Here is a 24453-nt window from a genome sequence, read left to right as displayed (position 1 = left end):
AGTCTTTAGTTTGATTCATTAGCTAGGTATGCTCCCACTATCGTATCTAAGATGGAGGATCGGGTTCACCGGTTCGTAATGGGGTTGGAGTCGCACTTTTTTAATGACTGTATGTCGGTCTCACTTCAGTTAGGCATGGATATTTCTCATATTTAGGCATACGCTCAGGGTTTAAAGGAGCGTAAGAAGAAGTAGAGGGCCAATCATGAGCATGATAGGGGCCAGAGTAAGAGAGCGAGATCTTCGAGTCCTTTCGGTGAGTTTCGAGGTTGTCAGAGACAGCAATACCCGAGGTATCCAGCCCAGCCATCGACTAGTGCACTCCCTCAGTTTGCCAATAGGAGATCGTTCCACATATTCAGGGCCTAGTCAGAATTCCAGGGCCTCAAGTTCTCAGTATAGGGGTGAGTCAAGTCAGATGAGGCCGCCCTTTCCACGATGTGCTCAGTATGGTAAGCAGCATGTCGGGCAGTGTCGTATAGGATTGGGTGCTTGTTATACTTGTGGTTATCCAGACCACGTTATGAGAGATTGTCCGATGAGAGGTGGTACAAGCATAGTTCAGCCAGCGATATCTGTAGTTGGTTGGTCATCATCAATACGCCCCCCTAGGCAAGGTTCACAAGCACCAATCGGTCGTGGTAGAGGCAAAGGTGGAGCATCTAGCTCGAGCAATCCTTAGAACCGCATTTATGCATTATCAGGTCGACAGGATCAGGAGTCGTCACCTGATGTTGTTACAGGTATATTATCAGTCTCCTCATATGATGTATATGCATTGGTTGACCCAGGTTCCACCTTATCATATGTTACTCCATTAGTTGCTAGTAAGTTTGGAATAGAACCTGAGTTGGTTAAACCTTTTGAGGTGTCCATACCTGTTAGGGATCCAGTGATAGCTAGGCGAGTATATAGAGATTGTACAATAGTAGTTCATAGTCGATCTACAGTAGCAGACCTAATTAAGTTAGATATGGTAGAATTTGATATTATACTGGGTATGGATTGGTTGGCTTCTTGTTATGCCAACGTTGATTATAGATCAAAGATGGTTCGATTCTAGTTTCCACGGGATCCTGTTTTGGAGTGGAAAGGTAATACGGCATTGCCGAGAAGTAGGTGTATTTCCTATATCAAGGCAGGGAAGATGATTAGAAAGTGCTATATTTATCACTTAATTCGGGTACAGGATGTGAAAGTAGAGTCACCAACCATTCAATCTATTCCTGTGGTTAATGAGTTTCCCGATGTTTCCCCAATGAGCTTCCGGGTCTTCCGCCAGAGCGAGAAATTGAGTTTTCTATTGACCTATTACCAGATACTCAGCCAATATCTATTCCTCCCTATAGAATGACACCTGCAGAGCTGAGAGAGTTGAAGGAGCAACTAAGGGACTTGCTTGAAAAGGCTTTATCAAACCTAGTACATCACCGTGGGGAGCACCTGTGTTATTTGTGAGGAAGAAAGATGGTTCCTTGCAGATGTGTATTGATTATAGACAGTTGAATAAGGTGATGATCAAGAATAAGTACCCGCTCCCGAGGATTGATGATTTATTTGATCATTTACAAGGTGACAAGTGTTTCTCGAAGATAGACCTGAGGTCCGGGTATCATCAGGTAAGGGTTAAGTAGAAAGATATTCCGATGACAACATTTCGGACCAGATATGGGCACTTTGAGCTTCGTGTTATGTTATTCGGTTTGACCAATACTCCAGCAGTATTCATGGACTTGAACCATGTGTTCAGACCCTTTCTAGATCTGTTCGTGATTGTATTTATCAATGATATATTGGTTTATTCTCATTCAGAGACTGAGCATGCAGATCATTTGCGTACTATACTCAGAGTTCTACAAAAAAGGAAGTTGTATGCAAAATTCTCTAAATGTGAATTCTGGTTGAATTCTGTAGCTTTCCTTGGGCATATTATTTCAGGTGAAGGTATTCGGGTTGATACACAAAAGATTAAGGAAGTAAAGACTTGGCCTAGACCTACGACACCGACGGAGGTTCGTAGCTTTCTCGGTTTGGCAGGTTATTACAGAAGATTTGTAGAGGGATTTTCTTCTCTTTCAGCACCATTGACAAAGTTGACTCAGAAAGGAGCTAAGTTTCAGTGGACCGATGCTTGCAAACGGAGTTTCCAGACATTGAAGGACAAGCTAACTTCAGCACCAGTTCTAACACTCCCAGAGGGAACCGATGGTTATGCTATCTATTGTGACGCTTCGGGCGTTGGATTGGGTTATGTACTAATGCAGCATGGTAAGGTTGTAGCTTATGCTTCTAAACAACTAAGAAAGCACGATAAGAATTACTTTACCCACGATTTAGAGTTAGATGTGGTGATTCATGCACTAAAGATATGGAGGCACTATTTGTATGGTATTCATGTTGATATCTATACGGATCATAAGAGCCTTCAGTATATCTTCAAGCAAAAAGAATTGAATTTACATCAGAGGAGATGGTTGGAACTACTAAAAGACTATGATGTTGATATTTTATACCATCCAAGGAAGGCAAATGTAGTAGCCGATACCCTCAGCCATAGATCTATGGGTAGCCTATTATATTTACAACTAGAGAAGAGTGGGATAGACCATGGCATTCATCAGCTAGCTAGTCTTGGAGTTCGATTACTGGAATCAGGTGATACCAGAGTTACTATTAAGGACACGACAACATCCTCTTTAGTAACCGAAGTGAACAGTACGAGGATCCTATGTTAGCTCATTACAGGGATACAACCCCTTAGAAGGAGAAGACACCATTTGAGATTACAGGAGATGGAGTCCTTAGGTATCGAGGACGATTATGTGTCTTGAATGTCGCAGGGCTGCACCACCAGGTTATGGGAGAGACTCACTATTCTCGTTATTCTGTCCATCCAGGAGCAACAAATATGTATCATGATATCAGGGAAATATATTGGTGGGATAGAATGAAAAAGGATATAGCGAAGTTTGTTGCTCAGTGCCCTAACTGTCAGCAGGTTAAGATTGAGCATCAAAAACCTGGTGGATTATTGCAGGCTATGGAGATTCTGACTTGGAAGTGGGAAGTAATTAATATGGATTTCATCGTAGGCTTACCTCGTACCCAACGTAAGTTCGATTCTATATGGGTGATTATTGATAGACTTACAAAATCAGTCCATTTTCTGCCTGTTAGGACTACATATTCCGCAGAGGATTATGCAAGGCTTTATATTAAGGAGATAGTACGACTTCATGGTGTCCCTATATCTATTATCTCGGATAGAGGAGCTCAGTTTACAGCTAATTTTTGGAGGTCCTTCCAAAAAGGATTGGGGACTCAGGTAAGTCTTAGAACAACATTTCATCCCTAGAGAGATGGACAGGCTGAGCGTACTATTCATACACTGGAGGATATATTACGGGCTTGTGTGATAGACTTCAAGGGTAGCTGGGATGATCATCTGTCGCTTATTGAGTTCGCGTATAATAATAGCTATCATTCTAGTATTCAGATGGCTCCATACGAAGCCCTTTATGGACGGAAGTGTAGGTCGCCTATAGGATGGTTTGATGCTGGGGAAACTAAGTTAGTAGGACCAGAGTTGGTACAACGGGCAATCAGGAAGATTAAGCTTATACAGGAAAAACTATTAGCACCTCAAAGCCATCAGAAGTCTTATGCAGATAATTGACGACGGAACTTGGAGTTTCAGGTTGGCAAATGGGTATTCCTAAAGTTATCACCGATGAAAGGTGTTATGAGGTTTGATAAGAAAGGAAAACTTATCCCTCGGTACATTGGACCATATAAGATCATACGCAAGGTAGGCCAGGCAGCATATGAGTTAGACTTGCCTTCTGACTTGGAGTGTGTACATCCAGTCTTTCATGTGTCTATGCTCCATAAATGTATCAGAGATCCTTCCAGAGTTATGTCAGTTAACGATGTTCAGGTCAAAGAGAAGCTATCATATGATGAAACTCCCATTGTTATACTAGATAGATAGGTTCGGAGATTGAGAACTAAAGACGTAACTTCGGTGAAAGTACTTTGGAGAAACAATAATTCGGAAGAAATGACTTGGGAAGCCGAATAAGACATGAAGTCTATGTATCCTCACTTGTTTTCTCTTCTAGAAAAGGATCCGACTGAGACATCACAACCTTAAGGTGCGTGTATGGATTCTTGTGTTAGTTATTATCATTGGTCTTGTGAGGCCATTGTCGTTATTGATGATTGTGGTCCTATGTGGTATTGAATTATTGAGTTTTCTACGAGAAAGGTTGGTAGTAGTACTGTTACAAAGGCGACTCTGCCAAAAGTTTATATAGATCCCGGGGAGTTAAATATTCGAAGATGAATGTTTCTAAGGAGGGAAGGATGTTACATCACGCATTTCGTACGTTAAAGTTTCAACGTATATTTAATCGGCGTAAGCTCGGGAATGAGATTAATTTTGAGGTTATAAGTATTTATGTTATTTGTAACAAGTGATAAGTGAGTGTCGTGAATATTAGAGGGTAAACAAATCAAAGAATGAGTATTCGTTAAAGTTTGTCAATTGGGATAAAATACGGTCCAATCTATAATACCCGGTATTTATGGATTAGTGCCACACAAGGTACCACATGACCATGATAGTAAGGTATATAAAGTGTGTTAAAAGTGATTAGTATTTTAAATAATTTGAGATAATTCTTAATTATGTGGATAGTTGGATAATTAGTGATTTTTAGTGGGAAATTAACTAAGTAATTAGAATCTTTGGATAAGCTTAATGAGCCTCCTAACGTGGCAGCAAAGGGGGTCTTAATCAAAGCCAAATAGTGACTCTTAGTTCATGTAACTAGGTGGCACATTTAGGGGAGCTTGGCAAAGGCACCCTTATCAAGTGGGCCCCACAACCACTAAGATATGAGACCTCTCTAATTCACTAAGGGAGATGCTTGTCTCTACAAAGTAATGGATGAAAGCTTCAGCAAAAATTCATACGAGACTACATAGCGTAATAGCAACGGGATTTTGCAATTCTAAGAGAGCCCGGTATAACCTTTCTCAAGAATATCATACGGATTTTATCCTACTTCAATCTCGCCGTTACGTATTTTATTGCGATTGACGTATGTTAGAGGGATTGTCAAGAGAATCGGCTCAGGTATGCTAAGGCTATCCCTTCTTTCCTTTTGGCATGATCCATATGATACAAACGAAATGAGCAAACGCACAACTTTCATAAATGTCTCTATTCGTAGAAGCACTAGGGGTGCCTATGTTCTTGAATTCCCATGTATCTTATCATTATATCTTCTATTCATGGGTCTCAGAAAAATACATAGTTGATAAAATTAATCCGAAAGGCATATTGATCTTATGACATTCCAAGAAATCTTATTAACTTACTTTTTATGAATTTCATTCATTTATACATGTACATTGACCCATGACCAGATAGCGTTATATACGTGTATATTATATGTATATGGGATATGGAAAAAGGTTACGGCGTTATATACGCACCGCCGCCTGATCAGTTGGTATATGTGATGATTTCGCCCACAGAGGTCGAGATGATATGACGGGATGCCCTGAGAGGCTGGATGATGTTATGTACACATATACCTATGCATGATACGACATTTATATGCACATTCATGACTTTATAAATATTTTAGGATTCACAAAGTTATTTAGACTTACAGGCGGATTCCTTTACTCCATGTTTCATTTATGTCTTTTATGTAATGATTTTCGTGACATTACATACTCGGTATATTATTCATGCTGACGTCCCTTTTGCCTGGTGACACTGCGTTTCATGCCTACAAGTACAAGTAGACAGGTTGACGGTCCCCCTTTTTAGGATTCTTGATCAGCGAGAGTTGGTATGCTTCACTTGATTCAGAGCTGTTATTAGTTTTGGTACGCTATTTTTGTATGTAGATATACAGTTGTACACTCTATTAGAGGTCTGTAGACAGTTTTGACAGTCATGTATAGCTGGATAGTATATGACCTTGTCGGCTTCTAGTTTTGGATATATAGTGGTATATATCAGTTTTGTCGGCTCACCCTACCGTTTTCCGCATGCATATGTACATATGTCTTTTGGACATGTTTTCCTCACATATGTTATTCACGTGATTCAACAGTTTAATGACAGATGTTATTCATGACCTACCCTTAATTCATGTTTATATCTTAGACACATGCTTAGGGGTGTTCGACAGGTAGGACTCGGGCACTCGTCATGGCCCATCGGTTTGGGTTGTGACACAACCACCTGGCTTCGAATGTAATGAGCATCCTGAGCATGTATTCAAACTTGACAAGGCCTTATACGGGCTGAAGCAGGCTCCTCATGCATGGTATGAAAGGTTGTCCAAATTTCTCCTAGAAAATGGCTATATAAGAGGAAAAATCGACAACACCCTATTTATGAAGAAATGATGGAGGAACCTGCTCATTGTGTAAGTCTACATTAACGACATCATATTTGGTGCAACAAACGATTATCTGTGTGAAGAGTTTGCAAAGCTCATGGGAAGTGAGTTTGAAATGAGCATGATGAGGAAATTGAATTTCTTCTTGGGTTTGCAAGTTAAGAAAACTCCTAAGGGCACAATGATAAGTCGACAGAAGTACATCAAAGAGCTTCTAAAGAGATTTGAGATGGAAAGTTCAAAGATCATTGATACTCCTATTGCCATTGCCACTCGTCTGGACATAGATGTACCTGGTTCCTCTGTGAACGAGACCATGTACAGAGGTATCACTGGGTCATGCCTGTATCTCATAGCAAGCAGACCAGATATCGTATTCAACGTAGGATTATGTGCTAGGTTTCAATCTAATCCAAAGGAATCTCATATGAAGGCCGCCAAGAGAATTCTAAGGTATCTAAAAAGAACGTAGGACCTGGTTCTCTACTACCCCTGAGGAGATAATTTTGACTTGATTGGGTATGCTGATGTTGATTATGCTGGTTATCTGGTGGATAGAAAAAGCACTTCTGGCATGGCACATTTTCTGGGATGGTGTCTGATTTCATGGGGTACAAGGAAATAAAACTTAGTGGCTCTTTCAACTGCAGAAGCTGAGTATGTGGCAGCTGCCTCTTGCTGTGCTCAATTGCTGTGGATCAAGCAGCAGTTGGAGGACTTTGGTGTGTTTTCTGATTGTGTACCATTATTGTATGATAACACAAGTGCTCTCAACATGGCAAAAAACCTAGTTCAGCATAAGAGAATAAAGCACATTGATGTGCGACATCATTTTCTCAAAGATAATGTTGAAAAGGGGCTTATCTGCATGAAGTTTTACAGCACAGAAGACCAAATTGCAGATATCTTCACCAAATCACTGAGCAAAGAGCACTTTGAAAAGAATCGATTGGCATTGGGTTGATAAAATCAAGCTGAGCACTTGGTCCCTCAATGATTGGCTATGAAAGAAATGAGCAAGAAAAACAGCTAAAGAGTGATTTCTGGCAAGTTCTAACTCATTTCTATACCGTTACAGGTAGACACGCATGGCAATTAATTATAGAGCAAACAAGAAGCTAGTGGTATTGCATTTTGGTAAAAGGATGAGGCTCACATTTACAAAACTTGTCAAGGAACCTGGTTCCCTTGACACAGGTTAGTAGTTCCTTTGTTCTTTCATGCACAAATTTTTAACAGCTGAGAAAGTGTCACATCATTAAAATGTCATCTTCTCTCTCCTCCATCTTTAGAATTCAAACATCATACCCGTTACCAAACGACCCGCCTACCTAGAAAATCCATACCCGTCTGTAATTAGTCCCTCACCCTCTTTAAATAAATTCAAACAATGTCTTTTTCATCACTGTTCACATCAAAAGCCAAAAATTCCCTTTTTTCTCTCAAAAAACCAAAATACTCCTTTTGTTTAATTCTCACTGCAAATCCCCACCATGTCTGAGAATCTAGAATCCTTAAACGTTCCAAGCGTAGTCCCCCCTGTGTCTTTCTCTCACGAAGCACATGCGACAAAGACTAAGTCCTTTACGCCGCCTAGTCAAAACCCTACACCAGACCCCCAACCACTTACTACTTCCTCTCCAACCCATTCGAGTTCTGGTTCTCATCGGAGTCGCAAGCCTCAGAACCCTAAAAGGTTTGTTGCTGAGACCTCGCCCTCTGCTTTGCCGGAAAGAATGGAAGAGGGAAAGACAGTAGATGGTGATGACAGTCAGGAAGTCTCCAGTTTGGTAGTTGAAGAGAGTGCTGAAGTCTCACCGACTGTGCTCCGTAGCAGTGACGATTCAGCAACGACCATTCCGAGCTTCGATTTGAATATTACCAGCTCTACAGGTAATATTCCTCATGTGTCTTCTGAGTCTACTTTGGGGGTAAATGAACAAGAAGCCATTGAGAATATGTTGTTAATCGCTGCTGAGGGAATTTTTGTTGGTGGTTGTGAGGATGTTGATGAGACTGTTAGGTCTCAGGGGGAAGGTAAAAGTCATTCGAATGAGAGTAGGGAACTGGTGCATCTTGAAAATCTAGCACCTGATAGTACTACTGGGGAAGCAAATGAGGGACATGTTCCCTCAGTCCAAGAGGAGCCCTTTGCTCCTACTTGGGATGAAACTCCCTACTCTACAAAAGAGCCTCAGGTCAGTATTGATCATGCTCCCTCTCCTCATTTTGATGCTGAGCCACTAAACTTCGTCATCCCTGAGATGAGATCTCTATCTGAAGAGGATAATAGTGAGGATGACTAAGATGATATGCTTGTAGCAAGCTTCATTGCTGCTCGCAGTGGAAAAGGAGTTCCCAGTGTGCCTACTCTAAAAAGACCCACTACTAAGTTGTAAAATAAGGAGGCCCTTGACTGTTCTGAAGCAAAACAAAGAAGCGAAGAAACGGAGGAGGTTGGTGAAAGGGGAAAAGTTGGTGAATGAGGGAGACGCACTTGTTGTTAATGTTGATGAAGAGGTGAATGAGGAACCTGGTTCCTTAATTCGTAAGTCCTTTATGAAACCTAAAGTTCCAAGACCTAGGGGAGAGTCATATGTGAAAACAATAGAAGTTATCAATATTGAGGAAGAAGAGTTTGGTGAGAAGGTGTCTGAAAAGTCTAGTGAGAAAGTGTCTGAGAAAGTGTCTAAGAGATCTGCAGAGAAAGGGAAAAGTGTGTGGAAGTCTGTGAAAAGGAAGGCTGGTGTTAATAAGGAACCAGGTTCTACCTGGGAGGAAATAATTCTAAACCTTGGGTACTAGGACAAAATTAAGTTCTTTAAGGAAACACTGTGAATTCAGTGAGCTCGGATTAATTTCTGTTCTTCTACAATTCTATTTTTCGTTATTTGTATTTCCAGAATTATTTTACAAATACATATTACTAACATAATGTTCATAGTGAGAGCTATAGAAACAATATTCCTCAACTGGGTCTTTGTGTTTGTCATTTTTGTCACCCGCATGCCCGCTCTATTCACACTTATTGAACTTAATTAGTATTAAAACTTGTGCATGGTTAACATTAATAAACGTTAATCACGTCAAACTACGATATATATTGTTTGAGTATATTAGATCATGTAGCCTTAATAATATTCCAATTGTTGTCTTATTTCTCAATACTATATATCCAATAACATAATAACTATGACATTGTAGGAAACAAATTGTTACAGGGCCAATTTTTCGCAAATGGCACTACACGGCAGCAGCCTGACACTCAAACTATTCAGCCTTACTTTTTCCCTCACAATTTAGGACTTAGAATTATTTCAAACTTGTAAAACATAAGCAACACACACAATTACGGAAAATCACCCAACATGTTATTATTCTCGCAGAATATACAAAGGACTCTCTGTTGGAAGGCTCACATATACTTGCCAAGCCAACGAAATATAACACATATAAAGGGTCTGCCAATGGAAGATTACAAGGGGCAATTACAATAGTGTGCTTGGCACATGCCAAGCATAAAAACAAGCATACAACACTTAGCCATGTTCTGGATCACTTCCCAAGAAATTAGACCATCTTCAGCATTTTATCCAAATGCCGCATGTGCACTACACATGGCTAAACTTCCACAGTACATGCACAACACACTTCTTCACAGTCACATATCTTGCACACTTGTTCCACATCTTCGCCCACACTTTGTCTTTAGCTTGCCTTTCCTTGTCTTTGGACCATGCCTCGCACATATAGCTCATGACAATGTATCGTCACAACCTTTGTCGTCCCACTGATCCGCATGCATGCCTTAGCCAAGTGTCATGCACCTGCCTTTATTTTCCATAGTTGTCGCCCACAACCAAGGCTGCCTTGCCATCACTCTAGGAACATTGTCTAGTTGACCTACCCAAGTCCATGCACTAACTTAGGCACACTCCCAGCTCCACACATTGCTTGTCAAAACCCACACGAACCCATGCCAAGGGGAAATGTACAATCCCTTGACATTGGTTCTGCCTGGCATCCGTCACGTCTCAATATTATGGGCTAACAAACCACCCCCACTTGTTGAACTCGACGTCCTCGTTGAAACTGACTTCAATTAGTCCTCTATTTGTTGCTCATATTGCCATAATGAAGCACCATTTTCCCAAGTCGCATCTGTCTCAGGTTTTCCCTTCCATTGAATTAGAGATTCTGTCCGCCTATCTTCTTATGCATCCCAAGAACCCGGTGGTCAAGAATCTTCTCAATTTCTTTCTCAAGCTGAGTAAACATCTCAGGAGGACCTCTCTTTGTTTTGTGTCTGCCCGGATCTTCAAGATCATTAACATAAGGCTTTAGAAAAATCACATGGAAAGTCGGATGTATCTTCATTCTTTCAGGCAACTTCAGTTGGTAAGCAACTTCACAAACTTTTTCAGCAACTTCAAAAGGAATATCATACCTTGAAACCATGGCTCTATGTCTAACTCGAATGTCAATCTATTTCCAAATCTGCGACGTAAGTTTTAACAGCACTTTATCACCCATTTTGAACTCCAAGGGCCGCTTGTTTCTATCAGCATATTTATTTATTCTTTTCTGAGCCTTTGCCAAGCTATCTATTGCTTCTTTGATCATAGCTTGCCTATCCAAACCATAACGGTAAGTAGCTGGACATTTACCCTCAGTCTTTTGTTGTGCAATTGTCGTTGGTTGTGCAAACCCGCCTCCTTCTTCCGCTCAGTTTTATCAAGCTGACACACAAGGCAATTCTTCACATAAGCTTCCACATCATGTTCCATCTTGGGCCAAAAGTAGTATCGGGATATCATGGCCATTATACTTTCAATTCCGGGATGACCAACCCATATAGTATCAAGCGTCTCTTTCAACAGTTCACGACACAACCCATCACCAAGTGGCACTACGATTCTCCCCCCTTTGAAATACAGGAGATCGTTCTCGATCCAGTACCGTCTTACCGTCCCTTCCCTCACATGATTCATTGTCTTGATGTACAATGGATCATTAGCAGCACACGACTTGATTTTATCAAGAAAATCATATTCAAGTCGAGTAATGGAATAAACATCATCAAATACCTCTTTTCGACTCAATGCGTCAGCAACTTGGTTGTCTCTTCCCGATTTTAGTGCTCCCAACTAAAATCCTATTCTGCCAAGAATTTTTGCCAACGTGCCTACTTCGGACTTAGATTTTTCTGTGTCTTGAAAAATATATTTGCCATATTATCCGTCCTCACGACGAATTTAGTTCTAAGCAAGTACACCCGCCAAACCTGCAAGCAATGGATCCCATCAACCATTTCTTTCTCATGAGCCGAATACCTTTGCTCTGCTTCATTTAATTTTCTGCTTTCAAATGCCACTGGGTGGCCTTCTTGTACCAACACACCTCCAACAACCTTGTCGGAAGCATCAATATGAACTTCAAAGGGAAATTCAAAATCTGGAAGCCGCAAGATAGGTTCTGAGGCAATAACTTCTTTCAGCATGTCAAATGCACCACTGTATTTTTCAGACCACGCCCACCTAGCATTCTTCTTCAATAAATCAGTCAAAGGAGAAGCTTTCTTTGAATAACCAGCAATGAATTTTCGATAATAATTTGCTAACCCAAGGAAAAATCTCAGCTCTTTCACAGAATTAGGCACCTGCCACTCCACAATGACCTGCACCTTTTTCGGGTCCATCCGCACTTGATTCTGGCTCACCAAATGCTCAAGAAATTTGATCTCCTATCAAGCAAACTCACACTTTTCCGTTTTCACATAAAGTTGATACCCCCTCAGACGAGACAATACATTAATTAAGTGTGAGATATGTTCATCCAAGGTCCGACTGTAGATGACAATGTCATCTAAATAGACAACGATAAAGTCATCCAAGTATTCATACAACAGATCATTCATCAGGTTGCCAAAAGTAGCAGGGGAATTTGTCAACCCGAACGGCATAACAAGGAATTCATATGAGCCATACCTCGTAACACATATAGTTTTAGATTCATCACCATCAGCTATCTGTACCTGCCAATAACCCGACCTTAAGTCAAGCTTCGTGAATCAGCAAGCCTTGCTCAATCTGTCCATCAAGTCTTGCACCAATAGAACTGGATATTTGTTCTTCACAATCACTTTGTTCAACGCCCGATAATCAACACACATCTGAAGCGTCCCGTCCAGTTTCTTTTGAAATAAAACAGGTGTACCAAGCGGATCTTTTGATGGCTGAATCGGTCCCGCATCGAGCAACTCATTCAATTGTTTCTGCAATTCAGCCAACTCTTTTGGCGCCATCCGATAAGGAGGTTGAGCAGGAGGCATTGAACTCGACAACAACTCTATCTTGTGATCAATAGCCCTCCATGGTGGTAAGTTCTTAGGCAATTCTGGTGGCATCACATCAACAAAGTCACTCAATATTGGAGGAACACAGTCCGACACTTCAACCTTCACATCAGGCTTTACCTCAACCATCGCAGCAAGGAAAGTCTCATCTCCCCTTTTTCAGACCTTTTTCGACCATCATGGTATAAACTAATGAAGCCTTTCGTTGAGTTTCTTATTTCCTATAAGGATGAACAGCTTTCACAAAACCAGAAGACATTTCATGCTTAATCATCACTCCATCCAAGTGAGGCATTGGAACAAAGCGAGTTTTAGGCATAAAGTCGATTCCAAGGATCACCTCAAAGTCCTCTAGTGGAATCACCATCAGGTTAACCTTCCCCTTCTAATTCCCCACAGACATAGGAATATTGTAATCCATACCCATAATGGCTTAGGCTTTAACATTCACAATCTTCATGTAAAAGGGACACTTGCTCACATTTAACCCATACTTATGCACTAATTTTGCTGAGATAAAGATGTGAGTATCTCCAGTATCCACCATTGCTATCACACCATTCTCTCCAATTTTCATGTCAATGTGCATCAATAAAGAATGAGGGTTGATCTCGTCGCTTGTAGCATTAAGCAACGAGATGACATTCAACAATTGCAAAGGATTTACCAAGGCAGCAACTTCTTTACCTTCTCCTTCCCCATTATTTGTTGTAGCAAGCAAAGCGTTAACCCGTTCCCGATTTGGGCAATTTTTTACAATGTGAGGTCCACCGCACGTCCAACAACCATCACCCTTTTTGTTGGCATTGCCTTTATTTCTAGCATATCCGTCGACAACAGCCTTGCCTTTTTCCACGATTTCTTTTCAAACTTCCTTCCTCTATTCCACTTTCTTCTCCACCTTTTTCTTAGGTTTTGAAGAAGAAAGAAATTCAGAAAGACTTCGGGTATTGCGGTAATCCACCAACGAATCCGCTGCAGAAATCGCACTCGGGAGGTCCTTCACGTTTCGCCTCCCGAGTTCGTTCTGCGCCCATGCTTTCATACCAGAAATAAAATTATGCAATTTGTCATCCTACGACATGTTCTGGATATCCAGCATTAAGGAAGTGAATTCCTTAATAATAGTCACGAATTGTTCCGGTTTGCCGGAAACTTTTCAAGTGATCCCTAGCAAGCCAAGAAGCGCTACTAGGTAAGAACTGGTCCTTCATTTCTTTCCAGAGTTTGTCCCACGTATCGATCTTGGGTCTGTCCGCACTTTCGTCATCGGCCATACGAGTTCTCCACCATAATTTAGCATCTCCTGTTAGGTACGTGCTTGTTATGGTTACTTTCTCCCCGTTTGGAATCTTGGCAGCAACGAAATATTGCTCCATATCCCACAGAAAGTTCTCCAGTTCTTTAGCACTACCACCAAACGCCTTTGGTTCTGGGATCTTGACTTTAGAACGTTCTTCACTGCCTTGGCCAGGATCAACCAAAGCCCTTCGAAGAACAACAATTTCCAGGTTAAGAGTTTCATTATCCTTTTTCAGATTTTCAACTCGAACATCCGTGGCCTCACACGTTTGTTGAATAGTTTTACGAAACTGATTCAACCCATCCTTTAGACGATAGATCTCAGTAATTAGATCATCCAAATCCAAAGGATCGCTAGTCACACCAATCAGCGCCTCCAACGTTTGCACACGATCACACAAGTCTGAAGTGGATCCACCAGCCATGGTCCCAAATCACGAGCAAATCTCTGATACCAGTTGTTACATGACCAATTTTTCGCAAATGGCAGTGCACGACAGTAGCCTGACACTCAAGCCACTCAACCTTACTTTTTCCCTCATAGTTTAGGACTTAAAATTATTTCAGACTTGTAAAACATAAGCAACACACACAATTACAGGTAAACACCCAACCTTTTATTATTCTCGTAGAATATACAAAGGACTCTCTGTTGGAAGGCTCGCATATGCTTACTTGCCAAGCCAACGAAATACAACACATATAAAGGGGCTGCCAATGGCAGATTACAAGGGACAGCTACAAATGGGCAGTTACAACAGTGTGCTTGGCACATGTCAAGCCTAAAAACAAGCATACAACACTTAGCCACGTTCTGGATCACTTCCCACAAAATGAGACCTTCTTCAGCATTTTAGCCAACTGCCACATGTGCACTGCACATGGCTAAACTTTCACAACACATGCACAGCACACTTCTTCATAGTCACATATCTTGCACACTTGTTCCACAGCTTCGCTCACACTTTATCTTTAGCTTGTCTTGCCTTGTCTTTGGACCATGCCTCGCACATATAGCTCATGACAATGTCTCGTCACATCCCTTGTCGTCCCACTGATTCGCACGCATGCCTTAGCTAAGTGCCATACGCCTTCCTTCATTTGTCATAGCCATCGCCCACAACCAAGGCTGCCTTGCCATCACTCAAGGCACCTTGTCTAACTGACATGCCCAAGTCCATACACTAACTTAAGCACACTCCCAGCTCCGCATATTGTTTGTCAAAACCCACACGAACCCATGCCTAGGGGCAATGTACGAGCCCTTAACATTGGTTCTGCCCGGCATCTATCACGTCTCAACATTAGGGGCTAACACAAATCATAGTTACATGATAACTTTTTGATTTTTTTTTTGGTTATCACATTATCCACCATTTAGTATTATTATTATTATATTATTAATATGACTTTTTATTAGCTTATCACTTTACTTAATATCTTGTCCATTACTTAAATTTTTATATAATTTATTTTTCTTATTCCTAAAGTATTTTCTCATTTTTAAAATGTTATTATATTGTTCATGATTCTTCAATTATCTTAATTTATCAACAATATTTTTGAGTATTATTTACTTATTTTGGTATACTTAAATTAATTCAAGTATATTCATCTCCTCTTTGTACCCTTTTAACTAAGATATCTTTATTAGTTTTTTTTTTTGCATTTAGTAATTTACCTATTATAGAAATAATGTCGTATTAATATTAAGTAGTGATTGTGAATTCTTCCAAAGTATACAATTCTGAGTTTTATTTTTAAATATTAAAATTTTCTATATGATAAACTTAGTTATATTTTTAAATTACTGCATTACTTGAATTTTTTTAATTTTTTATTTGAATTTTTCTATTAAGATCTCAGTTATATAATATTATACATTAGCTTCTCTCATCATAATTTAAATAACTTTCTCATCTCAAATTCAGATAAGTTTTATTCTTTTATATTTTTACCCTAAATATATTTTTTTCCTCCTCTTTTTGTCCCTTGCTTTTTGTTATTATATTGTTCATTACTTAGTATTATTCCATTGCCATGTGACTTTTTATTAGTTTGACCCTTGACTTAATGTCCTTCATTATTACTTTCCTTTTAATAAAATATAACAAAAACAGATTTTCTTCTTCATGAAATTTAATATAGTTTTATATTTTTATTATATTGCTCGAAATTCTTTAATTAGTTAAATTTATCAATAATATTTTCAAGTATTGTTAATTCGTCTATTACAAATTTAAAATATTTTGCCAATATTATTAATATATTTACCATCGTAATAAATGTCAATACTACAACAACATTACGTTAATTCGCGAAAGTAATTACATAGCTTGGTAATACCTTATCTTAAAATATTGAACTATGTCTTCAATTTTTCTTATCACTATTCTGTCCTTTAGAACATTTTACTTTTTGCCACAAATTGTTGTGTAAAAACATCCTTCTTTTGAAATAAATATGTTGCATTATTTGCAATGTATTAATTTTGCGCCTTGTTTTATTTTTAACGAATCTTCTCAAGAATTTATTTAAAAAATAAATTAATTTCTCATTTATTCTATAAACTAATCAGCTTGATCTTAAAATTAAAGCTAGTATAAGATATTTAGAATTGAGAAATTAGTAAGATGATCCTTATTAATACTTTCTTCGTCTCATTTTACATGACTGAGATACTGGAATAGATTAAGATACAATTTTCTTATCATAATTCTTTGAATTGAGAAATTAGTAAGATGATCCTTATTAATTCTTTCTTCATCTCATTTTGCCGATTCTCTTTATGTGTTGTTATACCACGCCATTCTTTGTTGAGGTAGTTTGAAAAAATAACTAGCAATTAGATATATCACTAGGTGTTGGCCTAAGTGAAGGTTAGTTTTGAAGATTGACAAAGGAAGCTCAAGCATGAACTAGGTTCATTCTTTGTGTGCATAGATACGGGCAGATTCAAGCATGTGGAATGCACGTGAAGGAGATAAGCTTAACTTGGTATAATTGATATCTCTTGATCGAAAAGGTTGCATAATTGATAAGGAAAAGGACTCCTTAATCAAAGAGAACACTATCCAAGATAAGGGAGAAGTTAGAAGTTGAGATCAACTAGAATTCTTCCACCAAGGAAGAGTAGCATTAGAACTTATTTTCTACTATACTAACTCTATAAATCGAAGGATGTTCTCATTCTACAGTGACGCACAAAAGCAGAAGTTAAACGTGAATTGAGAGCAAAATAGCAAGGCATTTTGCAAGCAGTTCGTATGAGATTTAAGTGTGCGAATCTGAAGCTACATGAACCAGATAGAAAAATCAGCTCCAAGTGTCTGTCTTTTATTCTAGTTCAATTGTAGTAGGTATTTTCATATTGTACCTTTCAGCTTTATCTAGAAGCAATTGTAATAGGTACTCAGAGTATTCATGTTAGAGTTAACTTGAAGTTATCGCAGCAGTTAGAGGCTGGTTGCCACAACGGGATTAGAGTTAATCCTAGGTTTACAAAAGTATTTTGTAAATACAGTTTTTGGCTCAGTGATTTAGTGGAGAGTTTGGGAAAATCCTACTGGGAAGTAGGTCGTGATTTTTTCACCTTTTGAGCCAGGTGTTTTTCACGTAAAATACTTGTGTTCTTTACTTTACACATTTACTGTTTCAGCAATAGTAGGTTAAGGAACACATAAAAGAACCTGGTCCTTCTATAATCAGTTTAGGCGAAAAATTAGGCACTACACAAATCACCTTCCCTCTTGTGTGGTATTGAAGTTAAAACATCAATTGGTATCAGAGCGGGTTATCCTTGAAGAGGTTAATACCTTAGGAGAAGATCAAGATGAGTGCACCACCTGAAAACTAGGAAGGGCAATCCACTGCTAGGCCATCACTTTTCAACGGCCAGTATTACTCTTGGTGGAAAAACAGGATGTGAGATCATATCATAGGAGAAGACTATGAGCTATGGGACATTGTCACAGATGGTCCACTGGCTACCATGAAGATAAATGCCGAAGGAGAAGAGGTGCCACAGACAAGAGCTGACTGCACTGCTGACGACTTGAGGAAATGGGAGAAGAATTCTAAAGCCAAGAAATGGCTTATTTGTGGACTCGATCCAGATGAGTACAGTAGAATCCAAAGCTCTACCACTACTAAAGAAATCTGGGATACTTTCCAAGTGGCCCATGAAGGAACACCTCAAGTGAAGAGGTCTAGAGGAACACTACTATATTCCCAATATGAGAATTTCACCATGAAGGAAGGGAAAACCATCCAAGAGATGTATACAAGGTTCACCTCACTGACAAATGAACTTAAGTCTCTTGAAATAATATCTGAAGAAGACAGAGTTGAGAAGATTTTGACAAGGGTTCTGCCAGTTACTTAGGAGAGCAAAATCACTGTCATTCAGGAATCAAAGAACATTGCCACTCTTAAGTTGGATGAGCTAATTGGAAATCTCACTGCTTATGAACTTAGAAGGCAAACCATGAAGATAGATGTACCCAAGAAGGAAAGGAACCTGGTACTCAGAATCACTGAAGGTTCTGATATAGAAGATGATGAAATGGCTATAATCACAAAAGACTTCAAGAAGTACCTAAAGAGAGGAAAGGGTCCTTCAAGAAGTGGAAGCTACAACAAACCAAATGCTGCTGAAAGGCAAACCAATGAGGGATGCTACAAGTATGGTAAGATTGATCACCACATCAAGAACTACCCTCAATAGGAAATTGAATGGAAGAAGGAAATAGCTGAATGAAAAAACAAGAAGAAGGAACAAGTTCAACCCAAGAAGAATAAAGGATCAACAAAATCTATGGTTGCTGCTTGGGGAGAAAGCTCAGATGAAAGCTCAGATGATGAAGATGGAGATGAATAAGCACTTATGGCCATTGGATAATCTGATAAGGAATCTGAGGTAAGTGTAATTCATCTCAAAGACAAGATTAAATTTTTGTGTAAAGAAAGGCTATCTGAATTACTTCTAGATTTCATTGATGAATCTGAGGATGTAAATAATGAAAACGAACAATTGTCTAAGGAATGTGTGATTTTGAAAGCAAAGTGTAAGAACCTAGAACTTAGGGTTAGTGAGACTATAAGTGAAAATATTGCATTAAAGAACCAGGTTCATGCATTTGAATCAAATGTCCTAGAACTTAGATCTGAAAACCTAAAATTGAAATTAGGAACAAGTAAGAAGACAATTGATTGCACACAACTCACTCTAGAAGAAAATATAGGTAAACTAAAAGATGAGTCGTATAAGAATGATGGGCAGGTTAGAATTTTGAGAGAGGATCTAGGCAAAGTCAAGCATGAACTAGACAGAACTTGTAAATGGAACAGGTCCTCTAATGCACTTTCATGGCTACAGGAACATCATAGTAGCAATAGAAGAGGACTTGGCTTTGGGAATATGCCACCTAAATGGGATCCCAAAATCAAGTACCTTACACTTCTTGAGAACAAGATTTGTACTCACTGTGGTAAAACAGGTCACTATAAAAGTGAATGCAATGCAAAAGAAAAGGCAAGCCAAAAGAACAAAGAATTTGTTCAGGGAAGAATAGGCTGCCAAATTGGGCCAAAAAGAATCTGATTCATCCTTTTACCTATAGATCTTTGTTGTCCAATGAGAACATTAAGCAGATGTGGTAAAAGATATGTGATGGTGCTTGTTGATGATTACTCTAGGTTTACTTGGACATTATTTTTAACATCTAAAGAAAAACTCAGAAACAACTAGATAATCAACTTGTATCAATTAGGTCTGATCGTGGCATTGAATTTAAAAATGCTAAATTTGTCGAATTTTGTGATGAGCATGGCATAGATCATAATTTTTCTGCTCCTAAGACTCCACAACAAAATGGAGTAGTTGAAAGAAAGAATAGGACACTTGAAGATATGGCTAGGACTATGCTTCTTTCTAGTAAACTGCCCCATAGCTTCTGGGCAGAAGCTGTAAATACTGCATGCTACATCATAAATAGGTGCATGACTAGAACTCTTGTTGAGAAGACTCTCTATGAGTTACTTAAAGGGAGAAAACCAAATATATCCCATCTTAGGGCATTTGGATGCAAGTGCTGTGTGCACAACAATGGTAAAGACTCTCTAGGCAAGTTTGATCCCAAAAGTGATGAGGGAGTATTCTTGGGATATTCTTCACATAGCAAAGCTTATAAAGTCTATAACAAAAGAACTGTATGTGTTGAAGAAAGTGTTCATGTGATTTTTGATGAAACTAACATTATTTCTGAGAGACATGAACATGATGATGAAGCAATTGGACTGGTAAGAAACTTAAATGAAACCACAGCCCAGACTGAAGTTGCACTAGAATAAGGAACAGGTGATGGAACAGGTTCTTTCACCCAGAGCAACATGACAGGGGGAATAGAACAAAGAGGAAATGATCCCCAAACCTCAATGGAACCTGTCCATGAACTTGTTCCACAATAACAAAACACCGAAGGAACATCAAAGGAAAACCAGTTGGTTGTGAAACCTTACAAGTATCAAAGTTCTCATCCAATTGAGAACATAATTATTGATCCAACCTCTGGAATCAAAACCAGATCTTCATTAAAGAATCTTTGTGCTTTTGATGTTTTCTTATCTCTTATTGAACCTAGAAATATTGTTGAGGCTTTGCAGGATGCAGACTGGGTAAATGCAATGCAAGATAAACTCAACCAATTTGAAAGGAGTCAAGTTTGGCATCTGGTATCAAGACCCTTGGACAGATCAGTAATTGGCACAAAATGGGTCTTCAGAAATAAACTTGATAAAGATGGAACAGTTACAAGGAACAAGGCAAGATTGGTGGTTCAAGGTTATAGTCAGGAGGAGGGCATAGACTATGATGAAACCTTTGCCCCAGTTGCAAGGTTGGAAGCAATAAGACTCCTCATAGCCTTTGCTGCTTACATGGAATTCAACTTTCACCAGATGGATGTCAAGAGTGCCTTCCTCAATGGCAGGAAGAAGTGTTTGTCAAGCAACCTCCGGAGTTTGAAAGCAAGGAGTGTCTTGATCATGTGTACAAACTTGACAAGGCACTTTATGGGCTCAAGCAGGCTCCAAGAGCATGGTATGAAAGATTATCAAAGTTTCTGCTTGAGCATAACTATAAGAAAGGTAAAATTGATAATACTTTATTCTTGAAAGAAACAGGTAAAGATCTCTTGGTAGTTCAGATATATGTTGATGATATAATTTTTGGAGCAACTACTGATAAGATAAGTAAAGAATTTGCTAAACTAATGGGGAGTGAATTTGAAATGAGTATGATGGGTGAGCTTAATTTCTTTTTAGGCTTACAAATTAAACAAAATTCAAATGGAACTATGATCCATCAACAGAAGTATGTAAAAGAGTTGCTTAAAAGGTTTAAAATGGAAGATTCCAAAGAAATTGATACTCTTATTGCAACAGCTACAAAATTGGATATAGATGAACCTGGTTCATCTGTTGATCAGAAGTTATATAGGGGAATGATTGGCTCATTATTGTATATCACTGGTAGTAGACCTGGCATTATTTTTAGTGTAGGCCTTTGTACACGATTTCAGGCAAATCCAAATGATTCTCACTTGACTGTTGTCAAGAAAATTTTGAGATATCTAAAAGGCACCACTGATCTTTGTCTTTGGTATCCAAAAGGTAGTAATTTCAATCTAGTGGGATATGCTGATTATGCAGGTTTTCTTGTGGATAGAAAGAGCACATCAGGTATGGAACACTTTCTTGGCTCAGGTCTTGTGTCTTGGGCTACCAAAAAGCAAAATTCAGTGGCCTTATCTACTGCTGAAGCTGAGTATGTTGATGCTGCTTCATGTTGTGCTCAATTATTATGGATCAAACAGCAATTAATGGATTTTGGAATTGATGTTGGTTGTATCCCTATTTTTGTGATAACACTAGTGCAATTAGTATGACCAAGAATTTGGTTCATCATAAGAGAACTAAGCACATGGATGTTAGGCATCACTTTTTGAGGGATAGCTATGAAAAGGGGTTGATCACTATGGAATTTTGTGTGACTAACAAGCAAATAGCTGACATCTTCACAAAAGCCCTAAGTAGAGATCACTTTGAAAGGAACATGTTAGAATTAGGGATGATTAAGATCACCTAAAATGACTAGTTCAGAATTCACAACGAAAAAAAAAATTGGTTAGAAAATGTGGAAATTGTTTATATAATTAGATTAATTTTTGCCCAGTCTCATACTTTCAATAGTATACTCTTGTGCCATGTATTAAAATGACTCATTAATCTCAAATGATATTTTATCTATTTTGGCAAATTTAGACTTACACAAGAGTATTCTCAGTGAAGAACTTGGTTCATTAAGATAACACAGTATGTTTTCTACACTCTGCATAATTTGAAATAATAATATTTAGATCATGAGCAGAGTCCTACCTAAGTCCAAATTCCTTTTAAACTTATCCAATATAAGTGAACTAGTTCCGTTCAAAAGAATCCTAACTAAATTAAACCACCTAGATACTAGGGAAAGACTCCATCGTCTCTTTAAAACTAACAATTCAGTTTGATTAGACTTCTAAAAGTCTGAAAAGCCTGTCGTTACCCATTAATTACCCCTTTAAATTGATCATCATCATTATCTCTGTCTTCATTCCAAAATTTTCAAGCCGTCAAAATACTTTCCATCTTCTTTCATCCTCCAAATTTCAATCTACCTCTCTTTTTCTTCCAGAACCAAGCATAGCAATGACTAACCCTTCTGAAAACCCCGGCACACCCCCACCATGCTCCTCATCTTCAACCACTCCTCAGCCTAAGAAAAGAAGAGTTAAGATGATTGCTCACAATACAGTGGTTGGGAGTGCATTATCAAAGAAATTAGACGCTCAACTGAAAGCTAGACAAGCCCAAGAACCTAAGAACTCCGAAGAATCCTTCAAGTCTTCTACTGAGGGGGAAGAATATGGGTCTTCTGATACAGAACAGGTAACCTCTAGTCCAAATACTACTACTGAAGTCATTTCTGAGTTAGCTGAGAATCTGGAGAACATGTTTATTCTGGTTGGATTTGTGGTTGATGAAGAATCTTCTGAGTCCAGAAGGATTGGTGGTAAAAATAAAAAGGAAAAAGAAAAGGAGAGTGAGGGTGCTCGTAATGAAGAAAGGGGAATGGGTAAAAGAGCGGTTAATTCTTCGCTCATTCCTAATACATGTATAATGGTTCTTTGTGGAGCAGAATCAGGTAAAATGGAGGAAAGTGTGAAGAAAATAAGGGGAAGTGGGTCTGGCAAAGCCGTTGAAGGGCTGGTTAAACTTGGGCAAAATGTAGATGAACCTGGTTCATCAGTAGAAGAAACCCTCGCAGACCTATTGAAGAAAGTGAGTGAGAGCTACAACCCAAATAAGAAGAGAACTTAAAGGCTAAAATCCCTGGCACTGCTAGGGCTAACAATAAAAGGAAGGCTGCTCCTTCTGATTCTACTGAAAATCCTCCCACAAGAGGAAGAGCCACAAGAAGCCAGCTAAAGCAGAATGAGGCAGATTTGCAAAAACACTTAGAAGAAAGCAAAAGAAAAGCGGTTGCAAAAGGGAAAAAGAAGATGGCTGAGCCTGTTGAGGCTGTTGATGTTGATGAGATGGACCTGGTCCATCAAGATAAAGACGTAATTGAAGAAGTGGAGGTTCAGACTCCCAAACCCAAGAAAGCCAAGACTTCCACTAAGAAGTCTATCTCTATGTCAAAGTCTGTTGAACCATCCACCCTAGCAAAAAGGACCAGGTATGCTGTAAAGACAAAACAAGTGAAAATTGTTAAGGAAGAAGAATGTAGTGGAGAGGAAGAGGAAGAGGAAGAGGAAGATGATTCAGATATTTAGAAGGACAAGATGGCCAAGTTTGGCAAGAGGACAATTCTGAAGGGTAGACTCCTCAGGGATTTGGAGAAGGAAGGGATGGTGCTACTGTTGGAGAAATTGGAATTGCAAGGCTGGAAGGACATGGTCCTTCAGATGGATGGCAGGTTGGCCAGGAGTGAAATTGTTGAATTTATGCCAAATGCTGCAGTGAAGGATGGACGGGTTACCAGCTTGGTGAAAGGGGTGCAAATCTCTTTCAATGTGAAGGAGTTGGGTGAAATTCTAGGTGTACCTACTGAGGGGTACAATGACTACACAAAGCATAAGTGGCCAAGCCTAGAAAACCTACCTACTGCCCTGTCCATTACCAGAAAATTCAGTGACAATGAGGAGGAACTTGAGCCCAAGGTTGTGTACAAGAGTGAGATGAAGCCATCCCACAAGGTGTTGTTCGAATTCGTCAACAAGTGTGCTCTGCCTAGGAAGGAAAGGAGGCACATTGCCAACTTCATGG

At 39.2% G+C, this 24453-nt stretch overlaps 1 protein-coding gene across 1 annotated transcript; it reads left to right on the top strand.

The window, feature by feature from the left end:
* The first annotated feature begins 22830 nt into the window (after nt 1-22830).
* Nucleotides 22831-23960, top strand: LOC138909114 (uncharacterized). Its single transcript, XM_070200242.1, has 2 exons — nt 22831-23463; nt 23505-23960. The coding sequence occupies exons 1-2, from the start codon at nt 22831-22833 to the stop codon at nt 23958-23960; spliced, it is 1089 nt and encodes a 362-aa protein (XP_070056343.1).
* The last annotated feature ends 493 nt before the right edge of the window (nt 23961-24453 follow it).

The sequence above is a fragment of the Nicotiana tomentosiformis genome, chromosome 1 (assembly GCF_000390325.3).
Source record: "Nicotiana tomentosiformis chromosome 1, ASM39032v3, whole genome shotgun sequence".
In the NCBI taxonomy this organism is placed as follows: Eukaryota; Viridiplantae; Streptophyta; class Magnoliopsida; order Solanales; family Solanaceae; genus Nicotiana; species Nicotiana tomentosiformis.
Note: the sequence above shows the minus strand (reverse complement) of the source record. Positions and strands in the feature narration are given on the sequence as shown.

Excerpts from the sequence above, each read along its gene's own strand:
- LOC138909114 (XM_070200242.1), top strand. The coding sequence starts at position 22,831 with ATGACTAACCCTTCTGAAAACCCCGGCACACCCCCACCATGCTCCTCA. Across the intron at positions 23,464-23,504 it reads TCGCAGACCTATTGAAGAAA|GCTAAAATCCCTGGCACTGC; the intron begins GTGAGTGAGAGC and ends GAGAACTTAAAG.